This window comes from Callorhinus ursinus, unplaced genomic scaffold (assembly GCF_003265705.2).
Source record: "Callorhinus ursinus isolate GAN/ISIS: 27379988/994484 unplaced genomic scaffold, GSC_fseal_2.0 scaffold29, whole genome shotgun sequence".
In the NCBI taxonomy this organism is placed as follows: domain Eukaryota; kingdom Metazoa; phylum Chordata; class Mammalia; order Carnivora; family Otariidae; genus Callorhinus; species Callorhinus ursinus.
The window spans coordinates 18,513,298-18,526,570 of NW_027397091.1; the positions used below are offsets into that span (position 1 = coordinate 18,513,298).

At 54.5% G+C, this 13,273-nt stretch overlaps 1 protein-coding gene across 1 annotated transcript; it reads left to right on the forward strand.

Annotated features, from left to right (window-relative positions):
* The first annotated feature begins 4,189 nt into the window (after window positions 1-4,189).
* PAX1 (paired box 1) lies at window positions 4,190-12,965 on the forward strand. Its single transcript, XM_025876969.1, has 5 exons — window positions 4,190-4,460; window positions 4,911-5,540; window positions 7,149-7,291; window positions 7,838-8,060; window positions 12,874-12,965. Exons 1-5 carry the CDS (start codon window positions 4,190-4,192, stop codon window positions 12,963-12,965), a joined length of 1,359 nt encoding a protein of 452 aa, XP_025732754.1.
* Window positions 12,966-13,273: the final 308 nt, after the last annotated feature.

Sequence of the window (13,273 nt, forward strand, 5' to 3'; positions counted from 1 at the left end):
GAGTGTCTATCCTAAAGTGGAGCGGCAGGTGCAGGGCGCAACTCCCCCACCCCCCTTCCCTGTGAGTCCACTTGGTGGGGAGGTCGCACCAGTCCAGCCCTGGGTGGGGGGGACCACCCGCAAAGGAGTCGATTCAGCCCTGAGTCCTCCTTCCTCTTATCCTCCACCCCCCTTCCATTTCATTGCCATTATCTCACATTCCCGGTTCCGACGAGCTAGTCTGCTGTTCTCGCTTTTGCGGAGGATTTACAATTCCCTCGTGTCATGTATCTCCTTGCAGCTAGCCATTTCTTAGCATTAGTATTTTTTAAGTGTGATGCGTGAGATCTCCTTTGCAAATCTGTGCGTGGGAGGGGGAAGGAAGGGAGCACAATGTAACCTGGTGCATAAAGTGCATTTGTAGCCTGCGCTACATTTTTGAAAAAAAAAAAAAAAAAGAAAATTTAAAAATTCGATTTGACAGAGCTCTTAAAATCATAGCAAAAACTCGGGGACTGGGCTGAACCCGGACACAGGCGGGAGCATCTGCGGGCTCGGCAGGCCCGAGGCGCGGCTGTGGGAAGGAAGACCCAGGATTCTGACCCTGCTCACTCGGAGCCTGCGCTGGTTCTGCGTCTCTGGAGGGAGGCTGCTGGATACCGCCGTTGATCGTTAGGCCCAGGCTCTGCCCAGGGCCTTCCTGGGATGCTGCCTGTGTTTCCCGCCCTTGGGTTCTTCCTGGCAGAACCGAAAGGCAAGCCTGGGCGCGTCTGGCCCCGAGGTTGCTTCTTCAGCTCAGCGGGACCCGAGTCGGGCTTTCATGGGCGTGTTTAGGTTTCTCCCGAAGACTGTGAAATACGTGGCTCCCGGGAACACCCTGGCCTATTGCGACTGGCACGTTTCGTTTGCACCCAAATGGCTCCCTGAGAGAGTCCCACCAAAAATTAAAGCGACGCAAGAAACATAAAGCAGGCGTGACTGTCACTCCAAGGATGACCCTGAACGACCCTTCCTGCTGCCGCCAGCTTCCAATCCCCCCGGGCGGGGGGGGGGCAGGCACTCTCTTCCTGCCTCATCTTTAACTCACGATTTTGGCACGGAGTCTGCCTCTCCTTTCACTTTGCCTTGGGAAATCTGGGTCAGTTCCCGAGGCCATTCGGAGACCCTCGAATCCGTCCTTCGCCCCTCAGGGCGTCCAGCCCTAGCTGGACCCGTCAAATCGCAGGTCCCGGCACGCGCCCTTAGCTAGGCAGCTCCCGAGCCCCTGGGAACCGTTCTTCACTTGGCTGCAGGCTGCGCCCGGGGCGCTCCAAACAACCAAGCCAAACCCAGCCCGGCATACACATACACATGGAACAGAGATTTTTTTTTTTTTTTTTTTTTTTTTTTTACCTCTGTGGGTTCAGCGCCGACCATGCTGCCGTCCCTTCGGTCGTGAAGGACACCAACCTGCATCCAAGGGAAGTGAAGAGACGTTTCCTTTCCTTTCTTTTCTTCAACAATCCCACCTTTGGACTACCTCGCCCCCAGCCCAGCCCGCCGCGGGAACCTGCAGAGTCCAGCCTGAGGCCGACAGGGGGCGACAAACTGTAAGCTTTTTCGGGGGCCGGGCTGTGAGCCGACTGTGGCTAGCGTTGTGTGGTCCCAGCAGCAAGCAGCTGTCTGCTGGAGGGGTGGGGTGGGAGGGAGATGTGGATGTGAAGTGAGGGTCGGCGGGCTCTGACACCATAAAGAACTCCCCGGCGCAATCCTCCAACCATCTCCCCCAGCCCCGTCGGCCTTGGCCCCGGGGGAATGAGCAGAAGATGCTCTCCTGGATTGCACCTCCTTGCACCTCCTTGCCAGCGTCCAGCGCTCTACTAGCAGAGGTGGGGCGATGTTCCCCTGATAGGGCGGTTGCGAACCAGCTCTCACCGTGTCACCTCTGACCTTATTTGTTCTTCTCTGAGCGTGCATGTCACTCCTCTTCTACAGGAGAAAAAAAATGGCTTTAGCTGCTTTACCTAGTCTTTGAGGTGCACTGGGTTATGGATGCTGTGGTCCCCAGGTCTAGGAACCAATGTTTTTTGGTTTCCATCGCCCAACTTGAAATCCAGGCAATGAAAATCTAGATCAGAGGCTAACAGGTTCCAAACTACCTGGAGAGAACTAAGGGGGGTGGTGCGCATGCCACTCTCTGCGGCCTCTGAACACTCCCGCATCCTGTGTGTGCTCAGTTCCCTGCTCCGAGGCTTTGCAGAGCTCCTTGCTCTGTGCACCCACCTTAATCCAAACCGCCCCCTTCCCCCCTTCGGTAACCCGACCCTGCACGGTAGTGAACAGGCTTAGTCTTCCAAATAGTTCCACCCTACCCACCTCTCACCAGAGCATTGACTGTCCTCTTCCCCATCCCCGTGGCTTCCCTGAGGCTCCCAGAGCCCAAGACTGCACTATGTTCTCCGTGCAGTGGGAGGGGAGAGACCTCCCCTCTTTTGAACCTGGTTTTTCTTTTTCCAGGGATTATTCTTGCCTGGGCCCCTCGCTCTCTGGAGAGCCCAGGGTACACAGCTCAGGCTCTCCTAATCGACACATTTCGAAAGGTTGACTAGGAGCTGTTGACTGCTCTTTGGTCCGGTAGCGGAGGGTAAGGGGATCGCCTGTTCCCTCAGCTGCGCTGGTCCGGTCCATGTGTGGCTCTGGCAGCATCACTGCTCGGGCTCAGTACACAGCTCTCCGCCGGCTCCCAAGCTCTAGAATCTTTGGGAACGGAGGACAGGGGAATCTTCTTGTCTCCTGAGGAGAGCTGGGAATCTGGAGAACTGAACGCTCCCTCCTAGGTGCCCCTCCTCTCCTGCCAGTTCTGCCAATGCCCTTGGCACTCACTGACCCCAAGCTCAAAACTCCCACCCGGGTCCCGGGCTCCTCTTGTCAGTTCGGTGCAAAATCGGGAGCTTTCTACCTCCACATCTGCTATCTCTTGGACCCCACTGCAAGACTCCCTCTGGGACTGCCATGGTTGGCAACCCAGACTGGGAAGTCCAGAACCAGGCACTGCACTGACACAGTTAGAAATGGAGAAGAATTGACGGTTAATGCTAAGGCCAGAGTTCAGGGTTGTGCAAGCACCCCTACAAATAAGGGCAAAAGAACCATTCAGTGACTTAATGAGGACCCCTGGAAGCCTCGGGTGCTGGGTGAAAGATGAGGCTAGATAGCCTGAGCAAGGAAGAATGTGGGGTTCGTGGCCTGGAAGAAAGGAACTGTCATTTAGGCCTAGAGGGGAAGCAATGGTGTGCAACCTCCCAAAGGCCAGGCCACCAGGACAAGCCTGGGGTCCAGAGACTGAAGAATCCTTGTTCCTGGGCGCAGCAATTCACAATTACTTTCGGACTTGTGTCCTGTGCCACCTATCAGAAATGAGTGTGGTGGGTGGACTTGTCCACAGAGAGACAGAATCTAAAATGTACCCTTTTAACATTACTGAAATCACACCACTATCCTAGTGGAGTGGGTGGCAATTAAATCTTGTAAAGATTTCCCTGAGATCAGGTTTGGGGTGTCGTCGGGAAATGAGACAAGCAGGAGTCTGTCTGTACAACCGCAAATCGCTCTCCCCCCCCCGCAAGCACCCTGCACTACGCTGAACGCTCACCACAACGCACCCTTGCCTGGAGCTGGGGCACTGGCACCACTCTCCCCATGCCCCGCTGGCGGAGAGGGGCTGGTAGAGGCAGCCATTCACTAACCTTGCTATGATCAACTTTTACCCTCTGATATCTTAATGGTAATATTGGTGGAAGTAGTAATAAAACTAAAACCAAAACTAGTACTAGTACTAATAGTAGCCCTAATAAATACTCATCAGTTTGGAACGACTACCTCATCATTCTCAAAAATGGAGGCATAAGGGGCTTTGAGGGGAGCCAAAGAGAGTGGAAGGTCCCAGGTCCGGCTGAGATTAGCACTTGTGTGTGTGTGTGTGTGTTTGTGTGTGTGTGTGTGTGTGTGTGTGTAGGGGGATGGGTTGCAGAGGAGGGCCGAGGGGGGAGGAGAGCAGGAGGAGGTGGTAAAGTTTCAGGCCCGGGAGGGGGGCGCCGGGGTGCAGTGACGGGAACCAATGAGCTGCCAACTCGCGCGTCTCCGGCGTGACTGCCGAGATTGACGTGGAAGACACGTCAAATTGATCTCCGCACGCTGCAGCCTCCCGGTCAGACGAATTTCTCCTAATCGGATGAAGTTCACTCTAGGCCTGGGGTCGCGGGCGTGGAGAGTGTCCTGGGAGCGCCCGGCGGCGGCGGCGGGCCAGGGGGAGGGCGGCTGCGCGCTCGGCGGCGGCGCACGGCGCGTTTCCAGCCCGCGGCCCGGCCGCCGCGGCTCCCGACTCGCGCGCGCCCTCCCTCTATGCCTCTCCCGCGGCGGCGGCGCCCGAGCTCTCCCGGACTGTGCCGGGCCCAGTCCCGGCCGCCTCGGCGCCAGGCAGCTGGCTGGCCCGCGCGCTATGGGTAAGGGGCGAGCGGTAAGCGGGGCGCGGGCGGGCAGACGAGGCGGGTTGGGTCCTGGCACCCCCCTTTCCTCTCGCCTGCTCTCCTTGGGAGAGCAGGTCCCGGGTCCCTGACAAGTCGCGTTCTCCGCACGCCCAAGCCATCGGGGGTTGGGGAGGGGAGTTCGGTGTGTCGCAGGAGGGGATGTGCCAATTAGGCGCGTCAAAAGTCCAGAAAGGGTACACAGGGCTGAAGCGCCCGGCGTCCCCCTCCGCAGCCCTTACGCGGGCGCCCACTCCTAGAGGCCGGATCCGGTCCGTTTGCTCGCACTGCGAGATTCTGAGGACCCGCCCGCCGATCACCTTCCAAGGTGCGCCTGGTGGGGCCCTTTGCCTGGTGTGGCCACCCTTTTTGGCTAACCCGCCGGTGTTTTCTCTCCCTTCTATTTACTCTCGCCCGGCGCGTCCGCAGAGCAGACGTACGGCGAGGTGAACCAGCTGGGCGGCGTGTTCGTCAACGGCCGCCCCCTGCCCAACGCCATCCGCTTGCGCATCGTGGAGCTGGCGCAGTTGGGCATCCGACCCTGTGACATCAGCCGGCAGCTTCGCGTATCCCACGGCTGCGTGAGCAAGATCTTGGCGCGCTACAACGAGACAGGCTCCATCCTGCCCGGGGCCATCGGGGGCAGCAAACCCCGCGTCACTACCCCCAACGTGGTCAAGCACATCCGGGACTATAAGCAGGGCGACCCTGGCATTTTTGCCTGGGAGATCCGCGACCGGCTGCTGGCCGATGGCGTCTGCGACAAGTACAACGTGCCCTCTGTGAGCTCCATCAGCCGAATCCTGCGCAATAAGATTGGCAGCCTGGCGCAGCCTGGGCCCTACGAGGCGAGCAAGCAGCCGCCGCCGCAGCCGGCGCTGCCCTACAACCATATCTACCAGTATCCCTACCCCAGCCCTGTGTCGTCTACGGGCGCCAAGATGGGCAGCCACCACGGGGTCCCGGGCACAGCAGGCCACGTCAGCATACCCCGTTCATGGCCCTCGGCGCACTCGGTCAGCAACATCCTTGGCATTCGGACGTTTATGGAGCAAACAGGTCAGTCTCGGTGGCCCTCTGTAGCGTTCCTGAAGAGGGCTGAATTGGAGATTGGAGGTGGGGGGGCGGACATGCGGGCAAAGGGTCACACTTGCCATCCTCCTCAGACCGGTTTTGGCTCAAGGGAGGGTGCAGGGCTGGCCAGGGAGACTGAGGGTCTTGGGCCTTCTGTGGGAGTCCTCGGACATCTTGAACTTTTTATGACAAATATGGAAAATATTTCCCAAATGGAAGAGCAATCGCCGACCACAAATTCAGAGGCCTGAAATTGCGCTTTTTCATTCTTGCAAAAAGTATGCAAAACCCTATCACCAGATCTAAGCCAAACAAACCAGAGTCAGTCCTGCGACCCTTTCTTATGATCCCGATCTTTCGGGTTTCCTCAGCATTCCCCAAAGGGTTCTGTTCCTCCCAGGCCCATAGACTCTTTTGAGTCAAAGAGCACAGGGGAGCTGTCTGGCAGGTCTTGTCAAATGGCCTGTATCTCCAGCAGGCCCAGCAGCCCTGCAGCTCCTGGAGCTGGGATCTCCCTTGTCAGTGCCCCGGGGCTGCAGCCATCCTGGGGTGAAAAGTCACAAGGATTTGCCCTTTGGCCTGCAATTTTCATCCAGCACACTGTCATTCCTCTTTCTTGGCAGGGGTAGGAGGGAGCGAAAGGGTGAGGGAGGATGGTTTGGGGCAGCATTGATTCGGGACTCAAAAAGAATTTTTGTGGGTTGGGACTGAGTCCCCAATCTCTTCACAGTGCCCCTGCTCCCAACAACCAGCCAGGGAATTGTGTGCTCTTAAGTGAGCAGACTCTGCGTGCGTAAGAAGCAAAACTTACCTTATCCCAAGACAGAGGAGGGCAGGCTTGAAGGAAACTGAATGCTTAGCTCAAGTGGCAGTGGGGTGCTCCTCCAAGGCCGAGGGCGGGCACAGCTTTGTTTATCCTGGTGACTCAAAAACCCTGGGCCATTTGCTGGGCCAAATCTCCCCATGGTGCGATCAGTGGACAGTTGGCTGGGAGGTGACCTCATCAGGTCAGCGCTCAAATCTGGAGTCTTCTCTCAGTTACCTGTGCACACACCTGCTCCAGGAGCATACATGTGCTTGGGACGCAGGCGGGTGTCTGGGTTGTTGCCTCTTTTGGGAGACCTGGGATGTCTCCAGAGGCAGTTCAGCATATCCTTCCAGACACCTGTTGAGACTGAGAAACCCACGTAATTCTCACAAGCCTCCTGGGGATTTGAACTTGGACCTTTCTGGTTGCTGTTTCTGGACAGTGGAAAGGCACCTTGGCTGAGTGTGCCCAGCCCCGGCCCTACAGGCCACCTACTGCCAGAGACTTACCGTTCGTGGGAAGCGGGTCGAAGGCTGGGAGGAACGTGAAGCAGGACTTTCTTCCCTCTGCTCTACCAGGAATGAAAGCAAAACCCAGTTCCCAGCTGCCCCTCTGCCTCTGATCGCTCTCTGAGCGTTTTGAGTATCTCAGGTTTTCCTGAGGACCCTTCGCCACCCGCTCAGATATGAGCCCAGCGCTTGTAGGCTTGTGTGGAAACGTCTGGACTGCGCCTGTGCCCAGCACAGATTGGGATGTCCCTTCTAATCCATCCTGTGTCCCCGCAGGGGCCCTGGCTGGGAGCGAAGGTGCCGCCTACTCCCCCAAGATGGAAGACTGGGCCAGCGTGAACCGCACGGCCTTCCCGGCCACTCCAGCAGTGAATGGTCTTGAGAAGCCTGCCTTGGAGGCGGACATTAAATACACTCAGGTAACTGAGTGGTAGGGGAAGGAGGTGTCTTTAACTGGGGGAGGGGGACGGTTGGTGGATGAGGGGAGAGAGAAAGAGAAGAGAAAACTCCCTCGGGCCAGGGAATGTGTTGGTGTGTCTGGCTGCCCGGCCAGTGAGCGTCTGCGCCAACCTATTTCTCTCCTTTTCTCAAGTGCACTAGTTTGGGGGAGGCTGGCTGTCCAGGCGATTACTTTGCTTTTTGCCAAGATACTCTGTTAAAAAAAAAAAAAAAAAAAAAAAAAAAAAAAAGCTGGAACCCGGAACACAGATGGGAGATGACTCCCTTCTTCTAAATCCCAGTTGGTGGACACCATGACCCCCCTCACCTCTTATTATTATTTATAACAATTTGCGTGGAAATCACTTTGCCAGAGTCCTTACTGCGAAAACGAGAGGCCAGGCCTCGCGCGGGGATAATGGAGGGGACCGCAGGGGGAAATGAGGATTCCCTAGCTCAGTAATTGCGCGGGCGGGGGAAGACTGCCCGGCCGCCTGCTGCTGATGGTCTGTCCTCGATCCCTACAGTCGGCCTCTGGACTCCCTGCGGTAGGCGGTTTCCTGCCGGCGTGTGCCTACCCGGCTTCCAACCAGCACGGCGTGTACAGTGCACCCGCCGGTGGCTACCTCGCCCCGGGCCCGCCATGGCCGCCAGCGCAGCCGCCCCCGCTGGCGCCTCCCGGGGCCGGCGTCACAGTCCACGGTGGGGAACTGGCCGCAGCGATGACCTTCAAGCATCCCAGCCGGGAAGGTGAGGGGTCCGGGCCGGGAGGGGGTCGGATAAATGGTTCTAAGGTTAGGAAGGGTGCAAGGGAGGAGTGTAAGCATGGGGCATGGTGAGTCAAAGAGACAGAGACAGAGACGGACAGAAAGAGGGGAGAGCTGGGGTGCTGGAGTGGGTCCCAGGCATAAATCCTTCCTAAGCCTCTAGCCTCTTGGAGCAGACTGATTTATAACAGGTGTATGCCCTGTTCCTAGAAAGGCAGGCACAGTTGAGAGAGTCCCCAGGACTGTCCCTCCTGACTTGTACGGAGAGAGAAGGAAGAGGGTCAGGTTGGCAAACAGGACTCCTAGGTTTGAATCTAGTTTTGTGTCCTTGACCAAGTTATTGCTCCTTTCTGGGTCTCAGTTTCTCCATCTGCAAAAGGATTCAGAAGCACCATCCAGGCTCACCTTTCTGGGGCTTGCAGAGCTTTGCCTTCTGTGGTGGACTAAACTTGGATTTTTCTAGGCACTGCGTCTCTGTTTCGTTTCTCCCTTCCCTTCTTTCCTTCCTTCCTTCCCTCCTTCCAGGCCCTGGTCTTTGATTCATTTTCTTAAACATGTGCTTTGGGAAATGGAGAGAGCATTTCAATCATGTATCCCCAAATCTAGACTCTTGAACTCTGTGTGATCTGGGGTCCGTCTTCCTGTGGGAAATGTAGCTGGAAGTTCTCCTTCCTCTTCTCCCTCCATGAATCCACTCCCTGATAAGTCCACTAACAGATTTGAGGTATTTAACTGATGGTCAGCAGTGTGAGGGTCATCTTCTTACACTGCCCTCTGAGTTCTATTTTTTTCTTATAACTTGGGAATAGCTCACTTGCTCTTGAGTCTCATTTTCCTCATTGGTGAATAAGGGCTGGATTTGCTAATTTCAAACCTTCCTGCATTTAGGTTCTCCTCACCAGAAATTTGCAACTTCTACAACCCTATAGAAAAGGAAGAAGTCACCTGAGGGGGTCCCAGCCCTGGCAGTGAAGGAGATAGAGCATAACTTGGGAGGGCAGTGTGGGTCAGAGGGATGTTCTAGATTACAAAGGGATCTTTACCACCTGATCTTCCTCACACCTACCAAGGTGGACATTGGGGGCAAGTGGCATTGGGCAATCAGGGGACAGGAGGGGGCTTCTTCTATGTGACATCCAGGCAAAAAGCTTTATTTCCACGTAGTTTCAGTGAGATGCAATAGCATGATGAGAGAGAGAAAGAGAGAGGAGGCATTAAGATGCCATCAATAACAGTCAAGTGGAGGGAAGGGAAATTTTTTTTCTCTTTTCACTTTTTCTAGAACATAAACATCTTGGGGTATAAATTACAAAAACTGAGAATTAGAACTCCTTTACACTTTACATTTCAGGACAGTTGGAGGGATCTTTTTCATCTGTAGAAGTGCTTTTGCTCAGGGTCTCGGAGCGCTGGTGTGGGTCCCAAACATAAATCCTTCCTCGTGCTTTTGCTCAGGGTCTGGTCCTCCGCCTCAAATCTAACTGCTTCCTTAAGAACGGAGGTTATCTGCTGAATTAGGAACAGAAATGGAATCTTCTCCATTACACAAATCAAATCATTTAACTAAGCAAGTTCATCTGAATTAGAAAAGCATATCTACAAATTGAAATGATCTCAGGGAGAAAGAAGACTTAAGGAAAAAGGACTCATTATCTTCAGAACAATGCCATCATTTGCTAACAGAGCCACTTTGTCCTGAGGCATTTCAGACTCCACGTTAGAAACAAATTATGACGTGTAGGTAACAGTCCAAAGTGAAAACACACAGTTCAGAATTCTAAACTAATTCTAGTGAATGGGGGGGGGAGAATCTGTTGGTGGCTGATTTTCTTTAGAAGACACTTTCTTTCAGAAATACAGGGCCATTCAGTGGCCCTGACATTCATGTCCCTTTTACCAGTATATTTGCTTCCTGTTATGAAACGTCCCACCCATTTTCAAAATCCAAAGCAGTAAATTAGCTACCTTAGTTATTAAATTAATACCTTAATTTCCTGACCCTCACAGTTCTTTGAAGATCTAGGTAGATGATCATTGAATAAATCAGGCCCATCACCGAAAATGATTTCTCAAGCTGGCATACAAGTGTAAGTGTTTGAACAGAAACATAAAAATCATGAGAATCACATGCCTATTTGGGTCATGGAGTTTTACCCTTCTCACTGGCAGAAAAGTTGACTTCAAAGACCCTCCCCTTCCCCTTCCCTGCTCCTCCCCTCCTTTGAAAAATTACATAGTAATAAGAATCACTGCCTTTAATTTTTCTAATCATTACTTAAATTGTCTTCAAAGAAACTTATCCCATAAGACAATTTACTATCATTAATTGTCCAGTTTTTAAGAATAGTAGAATAGCATTTACTGAATTTTTTTCAGTAACAAAAATTTTCTACCGAAAGCAATTTAATATTGTGCATGTTCAGTAACAAGCAAATACTTTTGATCATCTAGTGCTTACATGCACAACACACATACAATATTTTATCTGTCTATCATCACATCCATCTGTTTCAGTGCATCCTCCAAATCAGGTGCAAATGAACATTAACTGTTACCCCGAGGGAAGTCAAATCAAATGTCAAATTATGCATTGCTACTTATTAGTTTTTTATTGGTAAAGGGTAGCAAGGCTGGGCTACCTATTTTGTAGGTGAGGAAGTATGATTTATATTTTCCATCTGTGAAAGGAAACTTTAATTCTTGGGGCCTGAGAGAAAAGGAAAGTTTCACCCCATCTACATTTGGAGGGGACTTGGTATTTTTGGAATCTCAGTACTCATCTAATTTCTTTTTGTAGCCAGGGCAGGACCATCTCCACACACCCCTTCCTAGCCTCTGGACAGGTGACAGACCCCACCAGAGGTTCCTGCAAGACAGCTGGTATTTACAATTTACAGTGTGTTTTCAGAAACCATCAAAGCCTCATGGTTCTAAAATCCCTCCCAGAGGGGCTTTGGAAAGACTTAAGTTTTCGAATATCAAATCTAGAAGATATTGCGTATTCCTCAAAGAAAATATGTTTATACTTCTTAAACTCAACTCGAAGCTTCGTTCCACTTATGGGATTAGTTTGGGATTAGTTCTTGAGGGATCGATCCTGAAAACGTACTTTGCCAGAGAGCACTAGGTTGCAGGTGTTTGTGTGAGAGACCCACAAAGCCAACCAGGTTTCATTTGACCTGGCTCTGGAGACCCCTTCTCAGACCCCGCCTCTGTCCGCCCCTACCGTGGTCCCAGTGGCCCTGCAATCGCAGTCCTAATATTTTGAAAACCCTTGTCCCCATCCTGCCCCCTAAGATTAAATGAACCCGCAGGGCGCCTAACACCACAGGCTCAAGCCTCCGAGGCCCCCACGACACAGCCACTTAGGTTGCCTCTGGCCCTGCGGGTGGGAAAGGAGGGGAGAGGTCCTATGGCGAGGGCTGGTGTGGACAGACCTAAAAACGCAGCAGCAGGTGGAATCTATCTCTGCGCCACCCCCCCCCGTGTTTATTTTTTCCTAGTTCATTTTCTCCCTCGTGTCTAAGGCAACCGGCCCATAGCTGAGAAACCGCCACCTCCTCTGATATTTTCTGAACAGGTCCTCACCTTGAATGGGAGTACAGGGTGGAAAACAAGGGTCAGAAGACCTCGTTGGCTGAGCACCTACAATTGCCTTTAGGAAAGAGAACTGAGAGGAGGGGGAGGGCAGAGTGGTCACTCTGCCCTGGAAGGATCTTTAGACCCCTCTGAAAACCCCTGTGAAACCAGATGTTCCAGGGGTATCCGGCGCAGCTCTGCGCAGTCACAGCAAATTGCGCCTGCTACTGGACCATGGGCAGCTGCAGGGGAAAAAATCCAGAAATATCCCGATCCCAAAATGAGGCGTTTCAGCTTCCCCTTTTAAAGGAGGACTTGCAGGGGAGAAGAAGAAAGCTGAGAAGGGGCACCTTTAGGTATAAACTATTTGAGCTTCCTGCAGGAGGAGCTGAGCGGCCAAGGGCTGGGAAAGGAGAAACAGGTTGCGCAATTGTGGCGTCACTTTGCTGGTTTCCAGAGGCAAAACTCGGGCCCCTTCCCAAAACCTTAAATAATAGAGCAACGCGCAGAATGCCGTCTGATCTGGCAGATTCACTGTCACTTAATCCGGAGGCCCATAGGCTCCAGGGCGTGCTGTGACCGCAGTGGGGATAGCAGCTCTGTTCCCGGGCCGCGCGGGGCAGAACGAAGTCGGCCACCCATTTAAAGCGCGGCCGCCTCCGGTGTCGAACGGATCCTGACCGCCGCGGGCCGTCTATTAGGGGCGGCTTTGGTGACCCGCTTCCCGCTCTGTTACCCCCGGTCCACCGCGATCGTCCCGAGCCGCTCCGGGCACAGTGGACCTGATGCGCTGGCATCTCCCCAGGCCTGAGAGCGCAGCTGGGGTCTGGGTGGCGGTGGAAGGAGGGGAGCGGGGGTCTCGGATCTGAGAGCCTTCCCCGCCGGGCTGCCCTACCGACCCGAGCGCCCATCACCTCCTTTACTGAGAGGGTGCGGGGCAAAGGCAAGTGCACTCGGGCTGCTAACAGGGAGCGTTTGCAACACGGCCAAGGCTGTGCTCACTCGTGGCTCCCTTAAGGGGATCCGTAAAGATGGGCGCCAGTTAGCGCGTGGGGTCCTTGGAGGACTCGGGGTCCCTGCTTCCTTCTTCCAAACCCCTATAGTGTCAACCCCGGATCCTCGCGTTGTCACCCGCATTTGCGGACGTCGCAGACCTCTGGGTCTCACTCTGAGCCGCGCCAGCCAGTGACCCGACGTCCCTGTGCTTCCTCCTGCAGTGGCCGATCGGAAGCCGTCCAGCCCCGGCGGCAAGGCCCCGGATGGCCTCAGTAGCTTACACGGACTGCCCATCCCGGCCTCGACCTCCTAGGGGCAGCGCTTTTCCTGAGCCCAAGCCCGGAGCAAGAGGCGGACCGGCGGGCGGAGCGGGGCGTGCAGCTCAGCCTTGCAGTCTCGGTGGCGCGCGCGGAACCCAGGACAAGCCGAGGAGGTGCCCGGAGCCAGCCCGCAGGGGTCCCGCCCCGTCGGTTCCCAGGCGCACCGGTTCCCAGGTTCCCCACCGGCCCAGCGGCCGTACTTCCTTCACCGGCCAGGGTTTTTAGGCTTCTCTGAATTTTGGCTTTAGACTGTTGCACCCTCGTCCCGATCCTTGCTCCGACATGGCCTCCCTCGCCCGGC